The sequence below is a fragment of the Paramisgurnus dabryanus genome, chromosome 17 (genome assembly GCF_030506205.2).
Source record: "Paramisgurnus dabryanus chromosome 17, PD_genome_1.1, whole genome shotgun sequence".
NCBI lineage: Eukaryota > Metazoa > Chordata > Actinopteri > Cypriniformes > Cobitidae > Paramisgurnus > Paramisgurnus dabryanus.
In genome coordinates this window covers 28,016,837-28,033,494 of record NC_133353.1, presented here as the reverse complement: position 1 = coordinate 28,033,494, position 16,658 = coordinate 28,016,837, and the positions used below count along the sequence as shown (strand labels likewise).

At 36.4% G+C, this 16,658-nt stretch overlaps 2 protein-coding genes across 6 annotated transcripts; one reads left to right on the top strand and one right to left on the bottom strand.

The window, feature by feature from the left end:
* Positions 1-405: 405 nt before the first annotated feature.
* On the bottom strand, positions 406-3,317 carry ccdc28a (coiled-coil domain containing 28A). 2 transcript variants are annotated; one of them, XM_065288429.2, is made up of 6 exons: positions 3,159-3,317; positions 2,564-2,726; positions 2,277-2,440; positions 2,030-2,184; positions 1,931-1,953; positions 406-988 (listed from the first exon to the last, which is right to left on the bottom strand). In XM_065288429.2, the coding sequence occupies exons 2-6, from the start codon at positions 2,707-2,709 to the stop codon at positions 934-936; spliced, it is 543 nt and encodes a 180-aa protein (XP_065144501.2). In that variant the 5' UTR covers positions 2,710-2,726; positions 3,159-3,317; the 3' UTR covers positions 406-933. The 2 variants fall into 2 exon arrangements, with proteins under 2 accessions (XP_065144501.2, XP_065144502.2); XM_065288430.2 differs by having other exon boundaries at positions 3,164-3,308.
* A 435-nt stretch (positions 3,318-3,752) lies between these two features.
* Positions 3,753-16,297, top strand: snap23.1 (synaptosome associated protein 23.1). Of its 4 annotated transcripts, XM_073812486.1 has the most exons (9): positions 3,814-3,909; positions 3,996-4,110; positions 5,960-6,071; positions 8,863-8,904; positions 9,020-9,068; positions 9,171-9,288; positions 9,395-9,565; positions 14,633-14,777; positions 15,605-16,297. In XM_073812486.1, exons 2-9 carry the CDS (start codon positions 4,100-4,102, stop codon positions 15,662-15,664), a joined length of 708 nt encoding a protein of 235 aa, XP_073668587.1. In that variant the 5' UTR covers positions 3,814-3,909; positions 3,996-4,099; the 3' UTR covers positions 15,665-16,297. The 4 variants fall into 4 exon arrangements, with proteins under 4 accessions (XP_065144508.1, XP_065144506.2, XP_065144509.1 ...); XM_065288436.2 differs by lacking the exon at positions 3,996-4,110 and having other exon boundaries at positions 3,753-3,909; XM_065288434.2 differs by having other exon boundaries at positions 3,789-4,110.
* Positions 16,298-16,658: the final 361 nt, after the last annotated feature.

Below are 16,658 nucleotides of genomic sequence, written 5' to 3'. Positions count from 1 at the left end.
CTGTGTAACTGGAACCTGTTTTACACAAACATGGACAAAAACACTGCTGTTTTAAGAAAAATGTTTGGTTATTATATTTATTGGTTCTTTCTAACCCCAGCTGGTGGAAATAAAAAAAAAGACAAACCAAAACTCGGGTCCTAGGAGGTTAAGGCACAATGAACTAATATGAACAAATGTATTGACATTAACTAACAATATCGTAGATTAATAAATTATAAAAAACTATACTGCCCATTATAAGTTCATGTTAGCCAATAAATTAATTTAACTGTTGCTGATATTCATTTGCATTAATTATACATATGTGTAAAATATTCATTCTTGCGTGGCTCTTACGTCTAAGGTAAAAAAAAAACTGATGCAGATCATACTTCATTGGGCATTCAATATGACATTAAAACACATTTTACTGATAGGTATTTATTGAAATAAAAATTTAACCACTACCCAGAAGGTTACACTTTCACTACTTTACATTAAAAAATAAAATCTGTAAATATTTCATAAAATTTCATTTAGTTTTACTTTCATTCTGCAGTCTTGGTGATCTTGCATCTGGATGAGCATAGTAATTATGTTATATACCATAAGACGGGACATGCTTAAGAAAACAACTCAATCTTTAAAAAAAGTTTAAAGTGAATTAGTGATCATGCAAAGGTGCTGTTATGTACCACTCAAAAGCAAACATGTAAGACATAATCTGATACCTGATAAGAAAGACATCAAATCAGGTTTGCCTTTTCATGACTTTGAATTTGTTCTTTCACATTTATAACTAAAATTAAACTACACAGTGCAAACAAGCCAGGTTGACAAGTTGTAGAATTTTCATTTCCACAGTGTCATTGATATAATACTGATGTATCTTTATAGCTGTTCCATGGTGGATATGCACACACAGTATCTCAGTGGACTTTTTACAGGCGTTCATAGGTTGGAAGATCTGGGGACATCTTGGCTGTCAGCGAGGTTAAGCTTTTGTCTGAAGAATTACAGTTAAAGATTTAGAAACTTAGATGTATACAGTAAAGACCAAGTTTTAGACAAACCTTCACAAAAAATATTTGGAGACCTCTCTGCTTAATTCTTGCATATTTTATTAAATTATTGTAAATAAGCATTTTATTAGGCTCTTATGTTCAGGTATATAATTTTTACTTAAATGGCAATAAAAAGGTTATTAGTCAGTATTAAAAATGCCTTCAAAATCCGCCTAATCCACTCCTTTGGACAAAGCATAGTAAACAGTTGCAAAATGACTAAAGATGCAACTAGAATGTGGCTGCCACATTTGGGTGCAAGTGCTCACAAGGGACCCAAGATTAAATGATCCGCTTTCATTTCCCAATCCCACCCTATGTCTCTCTAGTCACTCTTTACAGTTCCTTCTAAATAAACTTTAAAGGCTCATAAATACAAATCAAATAAATCTTCTTTAACTTGGAAAAAACTCTTGCAGCTCCATTCATCCAATTCTTCTTTCATTTCGGACTTCAGACGGATTATGCAAAAAAAAACAGTATTTCTGAAATGGCATGAGGCCATTAAGCAGATTTGCAGAGAATGTATTTTATGAACTTATAATACATGCATAGAGCATTCTGTCAATTTCTCATTTTTGATGGAAGTGGCATTTAAAAGCGGCTTTTGAATCTGAACTCTTCATTTGTACAACTGCAAAGTCATCAAGTATCATTAAATGATTAGACCTTTGCTAGCTGTGACACAGGATAGATTTTTAATAAAAAACGAAGAAATTTAGCCCTGTCTGCCCTACTAAATATAAACATGCACTCAAAATGAAGACATGAAGCTACAATATCTAATCAATTTCAACAGTATATTAAACAGTAATAATGAACAGTATAATAATGTCGCCCACTTGAAAGCCAACAACATGAATGGTGAATCCATGAAAGGATACATTGAGGAGCTCAACTCTTCCAGCTGAAAGAAAAAAGCAACTTCATAAGATAAACATGAAAATGTGGTTTTAGGATGAAACAGTGGATGTTGTTCTTACATTTAGTAACAGTTTATCCATGTTTGTGTCATAAGCTGACTTCTTCTGATCTTCCGGCAACTCATCCACTTCTCCATATAGGTCAAAGTGAAGGCGGGCCAGTGTTTCCTGCATTTCTCGAACATGCTCCATCTGATCAATGGAACATTCATTGCCTGATTGAGAGAAGGGGGATATTGTTTGCAAAACTGAAACCAAAACCTGTACACAATGATATAGTTCACAGGAAATATTTATGGGTGCTTACCAAAGGCTTGCAATTTTCCAGAATGGAAGTCATTGAGGAGACCGAGCAGACCGTTTTCCATTTCTTGTACATCAGACACATCTGTGAGAAATGAATGCTGGATGTGGGTCGATTGGTTACTCATACCCGACTGACTCTGAGGCCTGGGTTTATCTCTCACTCCCCTGAAAAAACCCAAACCAAAAACTTTGAGCAAATACAGGACTTATTTAATATTATAGCAGATCAATATAATCTTATTTTCATAATTTCTGCAGCAAAACTTTTATGACAAAGATGTCACCAACCTGCGATACTTATTCCTCTGACTGGATTGAATGACTGGTCCGAATGGTCTGCTGCTGCTGCTTGATGTTTTTCGGGTAGTGGTTGAAGGAGGTGGCTGGTTGGAAGACGGCTTTGGACTTTTACGTTTCTTATTCTTTTCCTCCATTGTGTCATCAAAATGGTCTACAGAATACAACAATAAAAGTAAGAACAGTGCCTGGGAACTTTAAATTGATATCAATTTATGTCTTGCCATATAATGACAATAATGCCGTGTGAATTAAATGAAATCTAGCCGTGGTTACGTTGTCTAATACTAATCGTGATTCATTTAAACGTTTCGTTTATAGTTTTGTTCAAGTTCAAGAAGACAACGTATTTCAAATCGAGAGAAAATGAACATAAACATTGCTTAGTAATATGAAACTATGAATTATGTTCAAAAAAAAAAAATGTATAACCCTATAACTGTCAGATTAAAATACTCTGGATAGTATAATGCAAAATAGTCCGTTGAGGGTGCGGTGGCGACAGTTTGACTCGTGAAGAACCTAAGAAAGAAAGTAACGTAGTAAAGCAGGCAAAATTGTATTTGATAGTCAAGTACAACTATACCGTACAAATGAAGACTCCACTTTTTATAACGATATATTATCCCGTTTTAGAGACATTCTCAACGAGATTACGATGATTTAAAGTTCCGAACAGCTGACCAGCAAGTTTGCAAAGGCACTTCCTGGATTAAGACGTCATCACAGGGACGTCAGCACGCAGCGTATCAACCGCAACATCTGTTAAATGTATGTAGTCGTTTTACAAATTAATATACTATATTTTTATATTTAAGTTATTGTTGTCCTGTTTATTTATTTTATTTAATGAGCTTACTAAGAGTTACTACTTTTATTTGTTTAGGTACTGTTAAATTGTAAATATATTATAGTTGCTTTTTTCTCGTATTGCTCTATAACTCTAGTTTCTTTTTGAAGTATTCATGCAATGTACTAAAACTAAATAATAATAATAATCCATGGCCACGAACTGTTATTTTTGTTTATTCACGATCTTAAGTTCACGACATAATGCTAACATTCGTTATCTATTAAGTTCGCATTTACTGTTCCTTGCGTCTGTCCGTCCAGCATCTAAATAAAGTTATTAAAGTTTCTTTTCAATTTATACTACTCTTGCTCTTCTTGACGCATGCGCATTATGTCACCTGTCATATGACTGCACATGCGCACTAGCGCCATAATTTGTCTAAAGGAATTTCGGAACAGTGTGGAGGGTTCGCGGACAATAAGTACTTTAAAGATTGATTAAAGATCAGCGGTCTTATCCATCGTCTTTCCTGGAATAAAACTCAGTAAGTAGCGTTTGAAACGTTGTTCTCCTGGTTTAGTTCAGCGTTCAAAAACAAGAGGATGGTAATGCTTTTCTACTCCCCAAAAGCGGAACTGAGCTGAGTACGTAGCTCTGCATCACGTACTGAGACAAACTACAGCCATAGATAAACATTACAATTAATTTAGGGATAAAGAAGATCATAACACACCATGAGTAAACCGTAAGTATAAAATATGATCATAGATGGTGGTGTTGGGATCCTGGAAACCTCTGAAGAACTTTTCCAACTTTCAAGATACTAACCTTCTCAACGTGGTTAGTTTTTTTAATGTTTGCTATCTTGCTTTGTCTGTCTGGAACTGGGTTTGATAACGTTAGTTGAAACGTGGTATGAGTTTTACTGTCTGATAGGATTAGCTTAAAATGTTTATACAACAACTTTTTCGGTTTTCACGAATTTTGTTATGCATTTGAAGAGTTTGCAGATCTTAAACGTCGTGTATGAGGCATGTTGTAGTTTAATCTTACGTGACTATAATCTTGATCTAGATAGTGCTGCTTAGTGTGCGTTTCAGACAGAAAAAATACTGTGAAGTGTATGAGGTATGACGTAATGACCCCGAGGAACCGGTTTTTGTTGAAAAACTGGACACGCGTAATTCCTTGACTCTTTAGGGAAGCTCAATTACATTAGTGCACTTATCAGACGCTTTTATGCAACGTGATTACAGTTTATTTAATCTGTTTGTTTTTGTAAAGTTTGTGTGTTCTCTGAGATAGAACCCATGGCCTTTGTTGCTGACTTAGTGCTCTAACAGTTGACCTACTGTCAACCCACACTTCATGTGAGGTTGTCATATGTTAATCCAGTCTTGTTGAACTGTTTGGATTTGAGATTTGCTTATCCTCGGAATACAATTACACCCAAGGGCTAGCACGTGACTTTACTTACTGAAAAGTAATTTTTATTATTTTTAGATATGATGGTGTTCTCTTTTGCCAGATCATATCCCATAAACACAAGATCATTAGATACCCACATAGACCAGAATAGTTTCCAGGAAAACCAAAACAATTTCCATTAAAATCCAATAAATATTTGTGATGGTTTATTTTGTTTTGTCGGAGTTGTAGGTAGTTGCAGCTGCATGTGGAAACAGGAAAGAATGAAGGAAAAGACACAAGATCTGTTTCCTGTGTAAAGACACATTTAGTTTACAAATATTTTACTATATCATAACTATATAAAGTGGCTTGTTAGCCTTTTTACTGTAGTTTTAATCCAATTGTCCTTAAAGCTTAGGTTATTTGCTAGTGGGTATCAGACTTCCATTTGAAAAAATTTCATTATATATTTATTTAATTGTTTGTTTTAGAAGTACTATTAAAATGTAATTATTCTTGACAATAAAATCTATCTCAGTGTCAGCGTGTGTCTTATGGTGAACAGATAAATTATCACACCTCTTTTGTACTGTATCTCTCACACCCGTCTCTCTGTTAACACTGGGTACACGTGATCAAAAGTGTTTTTGATGGCAAAGACATTTTCCGCATATGTTATGCACACAGAAATAATTAGTATCTTTTGTTTTGTCTGAATAAAACACTCTTCATCCAGGTTTTTCCAAAAGTTTAGCCTTTCTAATGGCTATAAAAAATATACTGATGTCTTTGCCATCAGCTTAATGAGAAAATTGACAACACATCACTTTTCATACTAAATTGTTTCTTTGCTTTATACATTTTGACCTTAACGAAAAGTTCACCCAAAAATTAAACTGTATTGAAAATGTATAATGTTCAACACTTACATTACAGACTGTAAGGTTTTAGATAATTTGAAATATGATGCATTGGATACATTTATAACACTTTTGTGTCCTGTATGGAGCTTGACGGCAATCTTCTTTTATTGCGGATTGAACCTTTAGCTAAATAACTTTTACACATCACATGATGTTTCTATCTAGCGTAATTTCTGGGTGAACTTTTCTTCAAATTCCAGGTGATTTTCTGTGGGGATATTTGTTTGTTTATAAATTTCAACTTTGACCTCTGACATTTAGACCCCAGAACGTAGAGCTTAAGCCGGGCGGGGTGGTAACCTTGGACAGCAGCAAAATGGCAGACATGTCAGTAGAGGATATGACGATGCGGGCCAACCAAGTTACAGATGAGGTAAGCATGTTATCATGAAGATCCAACAAAAGATAACAATGATTCTGTTTTTATCAGATGTGATATTTTTAGTTGTTTTTTTTTGTAACTGCCTCTTATTGTGACAGCGGGTTCTTTCGCTGATGTGAAATGTTTGTGTTTTTAATATTTGTAAATATGTGATTTTCTGCAATAAGGTTTCTCTGATTGACGTTAATGCATTAGCTAACTTGTACTAACAATGACGAGCCTTCTTCATTATTTATTCATCTTGGTTGGTGTTAATTTAAACATTTACTCATACGATTTTTGATAATCAAACTGTTAACATTAGTTAATGCACAATAAACTAACATGTACAAACAAATGTATTGGTATTAAAGGGGCACTGTGTAGATTGTAGCGGTATCTAGTGGTGAGATTGCAAAACACATCGAAACACATTTACACTGCCTGTTTGAAGCGATTATAGTTTTTCCCCTCAAGTGGCACAGATCGAATATGACCCATACATTTTGATATTCCCCTATTGGATTAAGGCCTCAATCATATGTGGATATAAATCGGATACATGCACTCGCCTCCGCAATGTAACAGGACCGATCGGATATTCCCATGTCAAGACGTGTCGTTGCGAAAATGCAACGCTTGGACATGACCTCTACCCAGGTGGAAACCACCTGCGATCACATGATTCGTCTTAGCATGGCATCTTTGGTGAGATTAATGGAGTAATTTTAAAGTTTTATGCCTAAAGCTCTATAATCTTGTATAATCAATTTGTCTGTGTCTAGGGATGCTAAACAATTAATCGCGATTAATCGTTAGCAGAATAAAAGTTTTTGTTTACATCACATATGTGTGTAAACTGTGTATAATAAATATGTATATATATAAATATGAACACATTTATGTATAATTTTTAAGAAAAAAAAATGTATATATTAAGTATTTATATTTATATATAATATAAATTATACATAAATATACAAATGTATATACACATGTAAACATTTCTAAAACATATACATGCATCTGTGTACATTTATTTATACAAAGTTATTATACACAGTTCACACACATATATGATGTAAACAAAAACTTTTATTCTGCTAACGATTAATCGCGATTAATCGTTAAGCATCCCTATCTGTGTCCATTGCATATCGCAACGTTTTAAACAACAGTGCGAGAAAAACGTTGCGATATGCTGGGTCTATGCCTACCTTGAATTGTAAATGCTGATTTTGGATACGAGTCGCTTTTAAAAGATTATGTAAACAGGTCATAAAAAAAAAATCTTATATATAGACAACAAATCGCAATTGGGCATCAAGATACGCTGTGTAAATCCAGCAATAAAGAAGCTATGATAGCCTCCACAGGACAAACACGTCATTGTCTGACACAACGTAGTGAAGAAATGCGCTCTGTAGAGCTGTGTGTCTATTTAGGGTTACAGTAGAAACATGATGGTGCAATGTGGTGACTTCCATGTAATGGGACCAGTGGTGTATGTAGAAAAAGTGTCTCATTCTGAGGTAATAATAAAATCACACTTCATTATGCAAGATCTTTATACACCACTTAAAGGAGCATTTCCCAATAGAAACATTAATCTTTATTGAAAGTGTGTCATGTTTGTAGTCGAAATGTAACATACATTTAGAATTTGGTGCCTATTTGACCGAGAAAAAGGGGTGTAGTCTCACTCCCTCAACAAAGATATTGGACTTCCTTCTTTCAATGATGCAAAATGATGATTTTTTATCATTGAAAGAAAGAACTATAACACTGAAATCTGTTTTTCTCCTGTCTCAGTGGCAACTGAGAAAATTATGCATGACCATTCAAAAACATGACTGGGGTTCTAGCTATACAAAGCTTTATGCAAATTGATGAATATTATATTGCATTTCTGTCAAGAGATCCTTCTAAACATTACACTGTGCACCTTTAAACATGAGTAAATGTTGTAATGCAATGTTGCTCCTAGTTAGATCATGATAACTAATGCATTTACTAATTTTAAAGAATCAAACCTTATTGTTTACCGTTACAGATTTTCTGCATTACTGAAATCCTCTTGTAGCTTCACACTTTTTTTCTCACTTTACTTATGCCTTTGTTTCTCTTTCTTCTCCCTGCTGCCTCTAAAGGGATTCACGTGAGACTTTGTGCCATAAAAGAATAATAGCATGAGCCCTTCCCTGTACTCATGTGTCATAACCTGGGTATCTGGGGGTAAACTTCAGATTTATGAATCCCTTTTCCACCCATCAATTTAGTCATTACATGTTCTTTTGTTGTGATTTACGAACATTTGTTTTTTAGTTTTCCCTTTTGTAATGTTCCCAATTTAAAAGTGGATTATTGGTGGTTATAACTGGGGCTCTGTTATTGGATTCAATATATAGTTAACATTTTGCATAAACCTTTTAAATAAGCTTTGCATTTGTTTAAAATGCTTCCTCTAGTTGTAAATAAATTGATTTAGTGTAAATATATATGTATGTAAAATGGAAAAAAATATGTGAAAGTGTGAAAATATTTATTGTTTAAGCTATAATGTCCTGCCCTATGAAACTCTCTTATATTATTGTCTTGAATGTCTTCGTGGTTTGCTTCTGTGTACATCTTTTGTTTCCATGCATGCTTTATTCACATTATCTATCTACACATTACAACTTTCTGCCAACCCAACTGCTTTCCTAATTCTTTGTTTTTACCATGCATGAACTTTGATTTTACAGGCATGTGTCATTGCCTCACTTTCAATCTTTTTAATGTTTTTTTTTTTTTTTCGTTTTAGTCACTTGAAAGCACCAGGCGGATGCTACAGTTGGCAGAAGAGGTAAGTGGTCCAAAGAAGTCTGAATGCCTTAAAAATATGTATATATTATTTGACATGTAAAAATTTTTTAGTTCTCCATTCTATTTTGAAATCTAAAGCATCTGTGTTTTTTCAGAGCCGAGAGACGGGTGTCAAAACAATGACCATGCTGGATGAACAGGGAGGTGAGTGACCTCAGTCCTGATTCTTCATAGGTCCTCCATGCACTAAATTATATCTAAAGGTCTATAAAAAGAAAACTTATTTTTGAATTCTGTTTTGTTTAGAGCAACTCAGGCGTGTCGACCAAGGAATGGACCAAATCAATCAGGACATGCGGCATGCCGAGAAGAACCTCACTGATCTGTCCAAATGTTGTGGCTTGTGTGTGTGCCCATGTGACAGGTTGGTTATTAACTCACCTTTTAGCTTCTGGCTTGACACCGTTATAGATTATTTATCCATATTTTTGTACAATTGTACAGTAATGTGGAAATACTGCTTCTTTTAGAGTCACGTCCATCGAACATGACAACCGGTATAAGCGCACTTGGGGCACAGGTGGTGATTCCACCTCAGAGGGAAAAGCGGGAGGTGTGGTGTCCAGCCAACCGCCCGGCGTCCGCAACGGTCAGGCTGTTTCTGGTGGATCAGCAACTGCCTCTGGTCCTTACATCAAGAGGTGAGGGTAAAAACTTGGTAAAGGCTTTTAGCTTAAGCTATGTGCATGCTGTTTCACTGAGGAAGTAAGGGTTAGATTTAACTCTTTCCCCGCCATTGACGAGTTAGCTCGTCAATTACGAGAAAAAGCTTTAATGCCAATGACGAGTTTTTCCGGCAATCCATATTTCCGCTATTATCCACCAGGTGGCGCTCTTAGCCAGCTTATAAAACCTGGAAGTATTCCCTTAGGGCAAACAGTTTAAACTCCATGTATGTTTTGAGGATCGTTCTGAATCTGATCTCTATCAAAAGTTCTTCACAAAAATGCAATTTCCTGAGCTTTTTGCTTAAAATTTTGTATTTTTAAAGAAACCCACACATATTTGAGAGGTGATAAAAAGAGAACAAATGAAGGTAGGATTAAACCAGTTTTTAATGTTTGAAAGTATAGGATCTGTTCTTTCATTTGATATTGTATGTATATATATTTAAAAAAGAAAATTTTCTGGAAGGCATTAAACTTTTGTGAAAATCATAAAAAATGCTGCCGCTGGCTGGCAACTTTTTTTTAAACGCTGGCAGGGAAAGAGTTAAAGGTCACATAACACACACTGTTTCTGCTAATCTCATGTTAATCTTGAGTACCTATAGAGTAGTATTGCATCTCCGACAGATCAGCTTTACTTTCCAAAAAAAGTTGAGCTCCTGGAGGCGTACCACGGGCGACACGTACCAAACATTATCTCTTATAACTTATAATTCACTACGTATTCGTGTCATTTGCATTATATGGATTTAGGCTTATATGCAGTTTTACTTGCCGCCTGTGACTCATTACCCAGATGCTTTATCACTTACTGTGCATTCAGACCGCCACCGGCAAGAGCGTCAAAGTGGCCGGAAGTCATTCATTTTCAATGAGAGCCGGCGGCGAGCTCTGGCGAGCAGCGGTGCGGCGTGTCATGTACAGCGTAAGTGTCGAGGAGAGTTGAAATCAGCTCAACTTTATGTTAATGAGATATGACGCGGTTCGGCGGCAACCAATCGGAAGGCGGAAATGTTCACCGGCAACCAATAGGAAGGCGGAAACCTCCCCCTGAGAGGAGTTCAGAGAATGCATTCGAGCGTCAGAGCGTCCACTACAACTTTTCTTTAGCGTCGTTGTCAGGGCAGCCAGAGCTTTTATTGATGCTCTCGCCGGTGGCGGTCTGAATGCACAGTAATGCCGAGTTCAGACTGCATGATTTTAGCCCTGATTTTGACTCGCCGACAGGTTTTGAGAAATCGCAGACAAATGCCCGAAATCACAAAGCAAATCGATGCTCGTGCACGCGAGTGACCATGTTTAAAGACGTGATCTAAGAGAATCGCAGATGAGTCGCCGATACCCGTGAGATATTTGGCATGCCGTGTGAAATGTGTTTTGACTGAAAAAAACATCGGCGATGACCTACAGCCAATGAGAGAGCACCATACAGGGCAGCTGGTAGTTGGGGGAGGAGTCTCCACAACCATTTCACCATTTCCTCCTTCATAAACTTTATTTCTTCTTTTTTGTGCTGCAAATGAGCGCACATGCAATTTTTATGGTAAGCTTCTTGCGGGCTACCATTTTTAATAATAGCCCAGTCTCACGTGAGAACTCCGGTCTTACATGCGTGACCTCGCGTTGTTTCCTTCGCGTCACTTCTTGCGTGCGTTTGGTTGTGAGACGTAGTTTGCAGACCGGGACAAAGTTGTCAGTGATTCTTCCTACAGTAAAGTCATGCAGTGTGAAACCCCCTGTCGCCAATCCATCATGCAGTCTGAAACAGCAGTGACTGAACCCCAGATAGTCACGCAGTGTGAAACAAAACACACTTCTTTGGTGATGTTGATTTCATGTTGGCTCTTGGTTGATGTGTGTGTGACTTACTTTAGATTTACTTCCACTGTACTTGTAGCAATGCTTTCACAAGAGATTCTGTAGTAAAATTTCAGAAATACTCTGTCATGCGACTAAATGGTTTTTTGAACCTTTGCCCATGTTTAGCAACTCTTTAACTGTGTTACTAAGTGACCTCAGAACATAGAGCTTTATTTTTTGGAAAACACAAATTTCAGTAATGTTACATCCATAAGGGTGTTTCTTCCTCATAAATGCTTAAACAAAAGTAAAAATTAATTATATTTTTTTGATTTGAAGAGCAGCTCCTTCTGCATTTGTTTAGTATTATTGCATTTTTATTTACAGAATTCCTACAAAGTATGTTGTCTCGCAAAAACCTGTGTCCTTTTTTGTCACATCCATAACGCACATATATTTTTCTCATTTAAACATTAAAGGCAATGGTGCATGATCTCTGAAAGCCAATGTTGACATTTGAAATCACCTAAGCAAACACGCCCCTACCCAATAGAATCTGGACTTTCTTTTTATAGACCCGCCCCACACATACGCAACCCAGGAAACAATGTCGTTTAGTAGACACGCCTTACTGCTGATTGGCTACAAGTGTGTTTAGGTACTCGGCTCGACTCCCTTTTCCAAAGTGTTTTTCAAAAATCACGCACCCCGCCTTTAAACTAATGCACTGACTGATATTTTTCAGATATTTGGACTCTATCATTAGAGGTTTAGGAAAACGTAAACAGATGGTTCAATGTTTTGTTTTTTTAAAACATTCTCTGATAAATAATGTTTTAATTTTTGACTAAATATGTTACAGCCATAACATTGGAAATCCCTGATTTAAATCTAAAAGATTGAGCTGACAAGACTTCAACCTTTGTGGCAAAGTTAATTCTATCCTCTGAAAAGCCTTTCTCTTCTTTCTCTTCTTATAGATTTCTGTAGAAAACACTAAATTATCATTTTTGTTGAAGCACCCAGGCTGCGCTTGTTTATTTGTACCCATAGAAATCACAGTCCTGCCACGAATTCCAGCTTTGTTAAGTTGGGTAACAACAAATCCCGTGCACAATATTTATACTGACGTTACGAATAAAGTTAATTTGCTGTTTTTGTCTATTTTATTCTAACATTAAGTTGATTGATACTTCTTACTGTTAACTTTGAGGCAACCCCATTTATAATTGGTTGTATTAATTAAAGGTGCATCGTGGGACTTTTAGAAAGATCTCTTGACAGAAATGCAATGTAATATACAGAGCTATATTTTTAGTGGTGTATAAACCTTACATAATAAACTGTATTGTTTTATTACCTTAGAATGAGCTGTTTTTATCTACCTACATACACCACTGGTCAACCTTACATGGATGTCACCGTCATGTTTCTACAGTAGCCCTAAATGGACAAACTGTTCTACAGATCGCGTTTGGCCCTTACGTTGTCTCAGATGATGACATGTTTGTTCTGTGGCAATTACTGTAGCTTCGCAGTGTTTCACAATTGAGGGTTAAAGTGCGTTTTGCAGGTAAAATTTTTCCACGAATTTGGGCAATTTGCTTGTTGATAATAAACATTTAAATTGTTATCCATTGTATTTTATGTTGTTGGTTATCATAAAACGGAATAAAAAACGAAAAAGTACAGCGGTTTGCAAGGATTCTCCTTTCCCCCTCAACGCACTGCATGACGTCACGTTGGGGAGAGAATTTGCCTTAAGAGCATTGAGAGTGACTAGAGAGATGAGTAAAGTACAATATTCAGATTATATCAATGCAAATTATAGATAAATACATAGATATAGATAGACTAGATAGATAGACTAGATAGACAGAACGACAGATAGATAGATAGACAGACAGACAGATAGATAGATAGACAGACAGACAGACAGATAGATGGGCTAGTATAGAGAGATAGGCAGAAAGCCAGATAGCCTTAGCATAACTTCGTGTAGAAAGTAAACAAACAATTAACATACTCGTGCATGCTGGTTTGAGGGGGACCATAATCCTGCTGAAATGGGTGTATGCGATCTTCAGCACAAACGAATTCAGGCAGCATGACTCAAATCCTGGAAGCTGAGTGAGGCGTCACGTCGTCACATCTGGTCGCGAGGTAAGAGCCTCGAACACCGATCAAAACGCACACATTTCCCTACAGCCAGTAGCGGAGTTTCAGTCGGGAGAGTCGGGACTTTCCCGGTTGGCCGGTCTGATAATAGTTATACATTGGGAGTTATATTAGCAACACCGTCTGTCGGTCTGATGTGCGGCCGGTTCCCGCAGCCCGCTGGTCAAACTATGCAGCCTCTCTGCTCAACAAATATAAAAGTGCTCAACCCGTTCGGCCGGTCCAATCATGTCCAGGATTTATAAAAAATACGGGGATCAGTGATTGGTTTCTAGCCTGTCATCCTTTGATGTAAAAAGCCGCCGAACGCCTGTTTATTGCAGTATGCGGTTGGATTCAAGCCCGCTGCAGCTGCTGACCGCTGATTCTGTGTAAAATGATCGTGTGATTCGTTATGATCGCATAAACAATATAACAAAACTTCCTTTTATTTCACATAAAAATATATTTTAGATATTATATGATAGACTAGTAAGTGTGGATTAAGGATGTTTAAAACTCTCTAGCCTGGTGGTCAGGACATGAATGGATTGAATCAGCAGATTTGCAAAGTTTTATTTATCTCCACATATATCATAAATAATAATTAGCAGGGTAACTTTGCAGTATACAACATTATATATTTCCTATTATGTATATATGATTTCCATATTATAAACGTAAGTATTAATAAAACGGCAATAAATGTCTCATCTATTTCTATGGCTCTGGCTGAGGCTTTCATCTACTTCTACCCAACGTGACGTCATCGCCGAATTGCTTAAAAAAACCGTTAATACCAAAAACATTAAAAAAAGGGTCTTTAAGACCTTTTTTGAGACATTTTAAAAATGATATACATATCTTGAGTGATTTATGTACCCATTAATCAACAGTGGTGGTTAACCTGCAACACGCACTTTAAGCTGTGGCTTGGTGTTTGCAATTCGCAACCTCACCTCTAGATGCCGCTAAAACCCACTTAAAACTTCTCAGTGTGCTGTTCCTTATATTTTGTTAACCGATGTATTGCATATTCTTTGCTTTCAGTATCACTTTATTGACATTTTTGCTTTCATTAAGAGTCACAAATGATGCAAGAGAGGATGAGATGGAGGAGAATTTGGACCAGGTGGGCAGCATCATTGGAAATCTAAAGAATTTGGCCTTAGACATGGGTAATGAGATCGAAAGCCAGAACAAGACCATTGACAAAATCACTGATAAGGTAAAGCTTTTCAATGCTCAGATTGTGCTTTTTTGATGTGTTAAAGGGACACTCCACTTTTTTGAAAATATGCTCATTTTCCAGCTCCCCTAGAGTTAAACATTTGATTTTTACCGTTTTGGGATCCATTCAGCTGATCTCTGGGTCTGGTGCTAGCACTTTTAGCATAGCTTAGCATAATCCATTAAATTTGATTAGACCATTAGCATCGCGTTTTAAATTAATTAAAGAATTTCAATATTTTTCCTGTGTGCTACGCAGCAGGCGTGGTGACATTATGCACTGCCCAAAAATAGTCCCCTGCCATTTAAGTAACCAAGGGGGCTATTTTCGGGCAGTGCGTAATATCACTACGCCTCCTTCAGCCATGTTACATCAGCAAAGTCCTTGATTATTACGCCAGAATGAGAGTTAGTTCCTAGCCATATCTGCTTAGAAAATCGCAACGTTTAATTTTCTGTCGGTCTTAGTACACGATGTGAAGAGTCAAGTTATAAATAGGAAAAATATCCAGACTCTGGTTATTTTTTAGTGCTAATGGTCTAATCAGATTCAATGGATTATGCTAAGCTATGCTAAAAGTGTTAGCGCCAGACCCGGAGATCAGCTGAATGGATTCCAAAATGGTAAAAAGCTAATTTTTAACTCTAGGGAAGCTGGAAAATGAGCACATTTTCAAAAAAAAGTGGAATGTCCCTTTAAGGCATTATAGATTATTAGTATGTTTTGTATTTTTTTTTAATAGGTTAGTTATAACTAATTCTTTATTTCTCTCTTTCTTTCTTTCTTTCTTATTTATTAATTTTTATTCCTTTTTTTTTACTCAGGCTGAAATGAATAAAGCTCGTATTGATGAAGCCAACCAGAGAGCCAACAAACTTCTGTAAATGATGAACTGATCCAGCATCGCTCCGAAGTCTGACTATTAGACACATTTTCTGCTTTATTGCAGCAATGGAATTTAGTTCTTACAATGCCATCTGTGCCTTTAAAATGCATTTTGTAAATAGGTGGATACATGTGTGCATGCATATACATACAAAGCCTCCTGTACAATCAAGTCTTCACCCCTAACATGTGACACAAATATGCTGAAAACACAGTGTGTAGTGTGGTAATCTGCTCATTGCTGTCATGTAGGTTTTTAATGTATAGAAAATATTTCGGGTGATAGTGACAGTTTAAATCGTCCTCTCCCTGCACTTGAGTCAGCATGGCTTATTGTGCCATTCATATATGTGGGGCGAAAGACTTGTGAAGAAATCTGTTATGTCCTTTTATGCTGCCCTTATAGCCTTTGATAAACGTTTGGGCTAATCCTGTAATTTTTGCTTTTTATGTCAGTTTTTCTGTGACTGATTATACTCACATTAAATTATCTTAAGACATTAATGGACCTTGTGAACACAGTTAGTCCTGTCCAATGTTTTGGGGAAATGTATGGTCAATTTAGCATGCAATTTAGTGATAAGACGTTTCAACTTATATTTTTAATTTCTAATAAAGCAAAATACATCCTTTTTTCTCTTATAGTTTTTTTCTGTTGTTTGCCTTGATGTTTGCAGATATATGGGTTTAACAGTAGAGGCATAGGTGGTGTTTGAGGGAGATGTGGGGCACACATTCCAGACCAGAGCCAATTATGACTTAGTCTGAGCTATGAATAAAATAAAAATAATAGACATCTTATTTTGGAGGGTAGACTGAGAAACTTAAGGCTAAAATATGTTTATTTTGTTTAAACTAAAGAAGCCCCATTCGTAAATCTCAAAGTAGTGCAGTACCCCGGTCTGCCTGTAGGTGCCACCCAAGCAAAAACGTGAAATGTGTGTGTAGGGTCTTACTTATTTCAGTACATTTATATTTCAGTTTTGTTAGATG

Bases quoted from the DNA above. Each gene is read 5' to 3' on its own strand.
- ccdc28a (XM_065288429.2), bottom strand. From the start codon at position 2,709: ATGGAGGAAAAGAATAAGAAACGTAAAAGTCCAAAGCCGTCTTCCAAC. The intron at 2,441-2,563 runs GTTGGTGACATC...GGGTTTTTTCAG, and splicing joins CAGAGGAATAAGTATCGCAG to GGGAGTGAGAGATAAACCCA. The intron at 1,954-2,029 runs GTAAGAACAACA...TTTTTCTTTCAG, and splicing joins TGGATAAACTGTTACTAAAT to CTGGAAGAGTTGAGCTCCTC.
- snap23.1 (XM_065288434.2), top strand. The intron at 8,905-9,019 runs GTAAGTGGTCCA...GTGTTTTTTCAG, and splicing joins TGCTACAGTTGGCAGAAGAG to AGCCGAGAGACGGGTGTCAA. The intron at 9,566-14,632 runs GTGAGGGTAAAA...GCTTTCATTAAG, and splicing joins TCTGGTCCTTACATCAAGAG to AGTCACAAATGATGCAAGAG.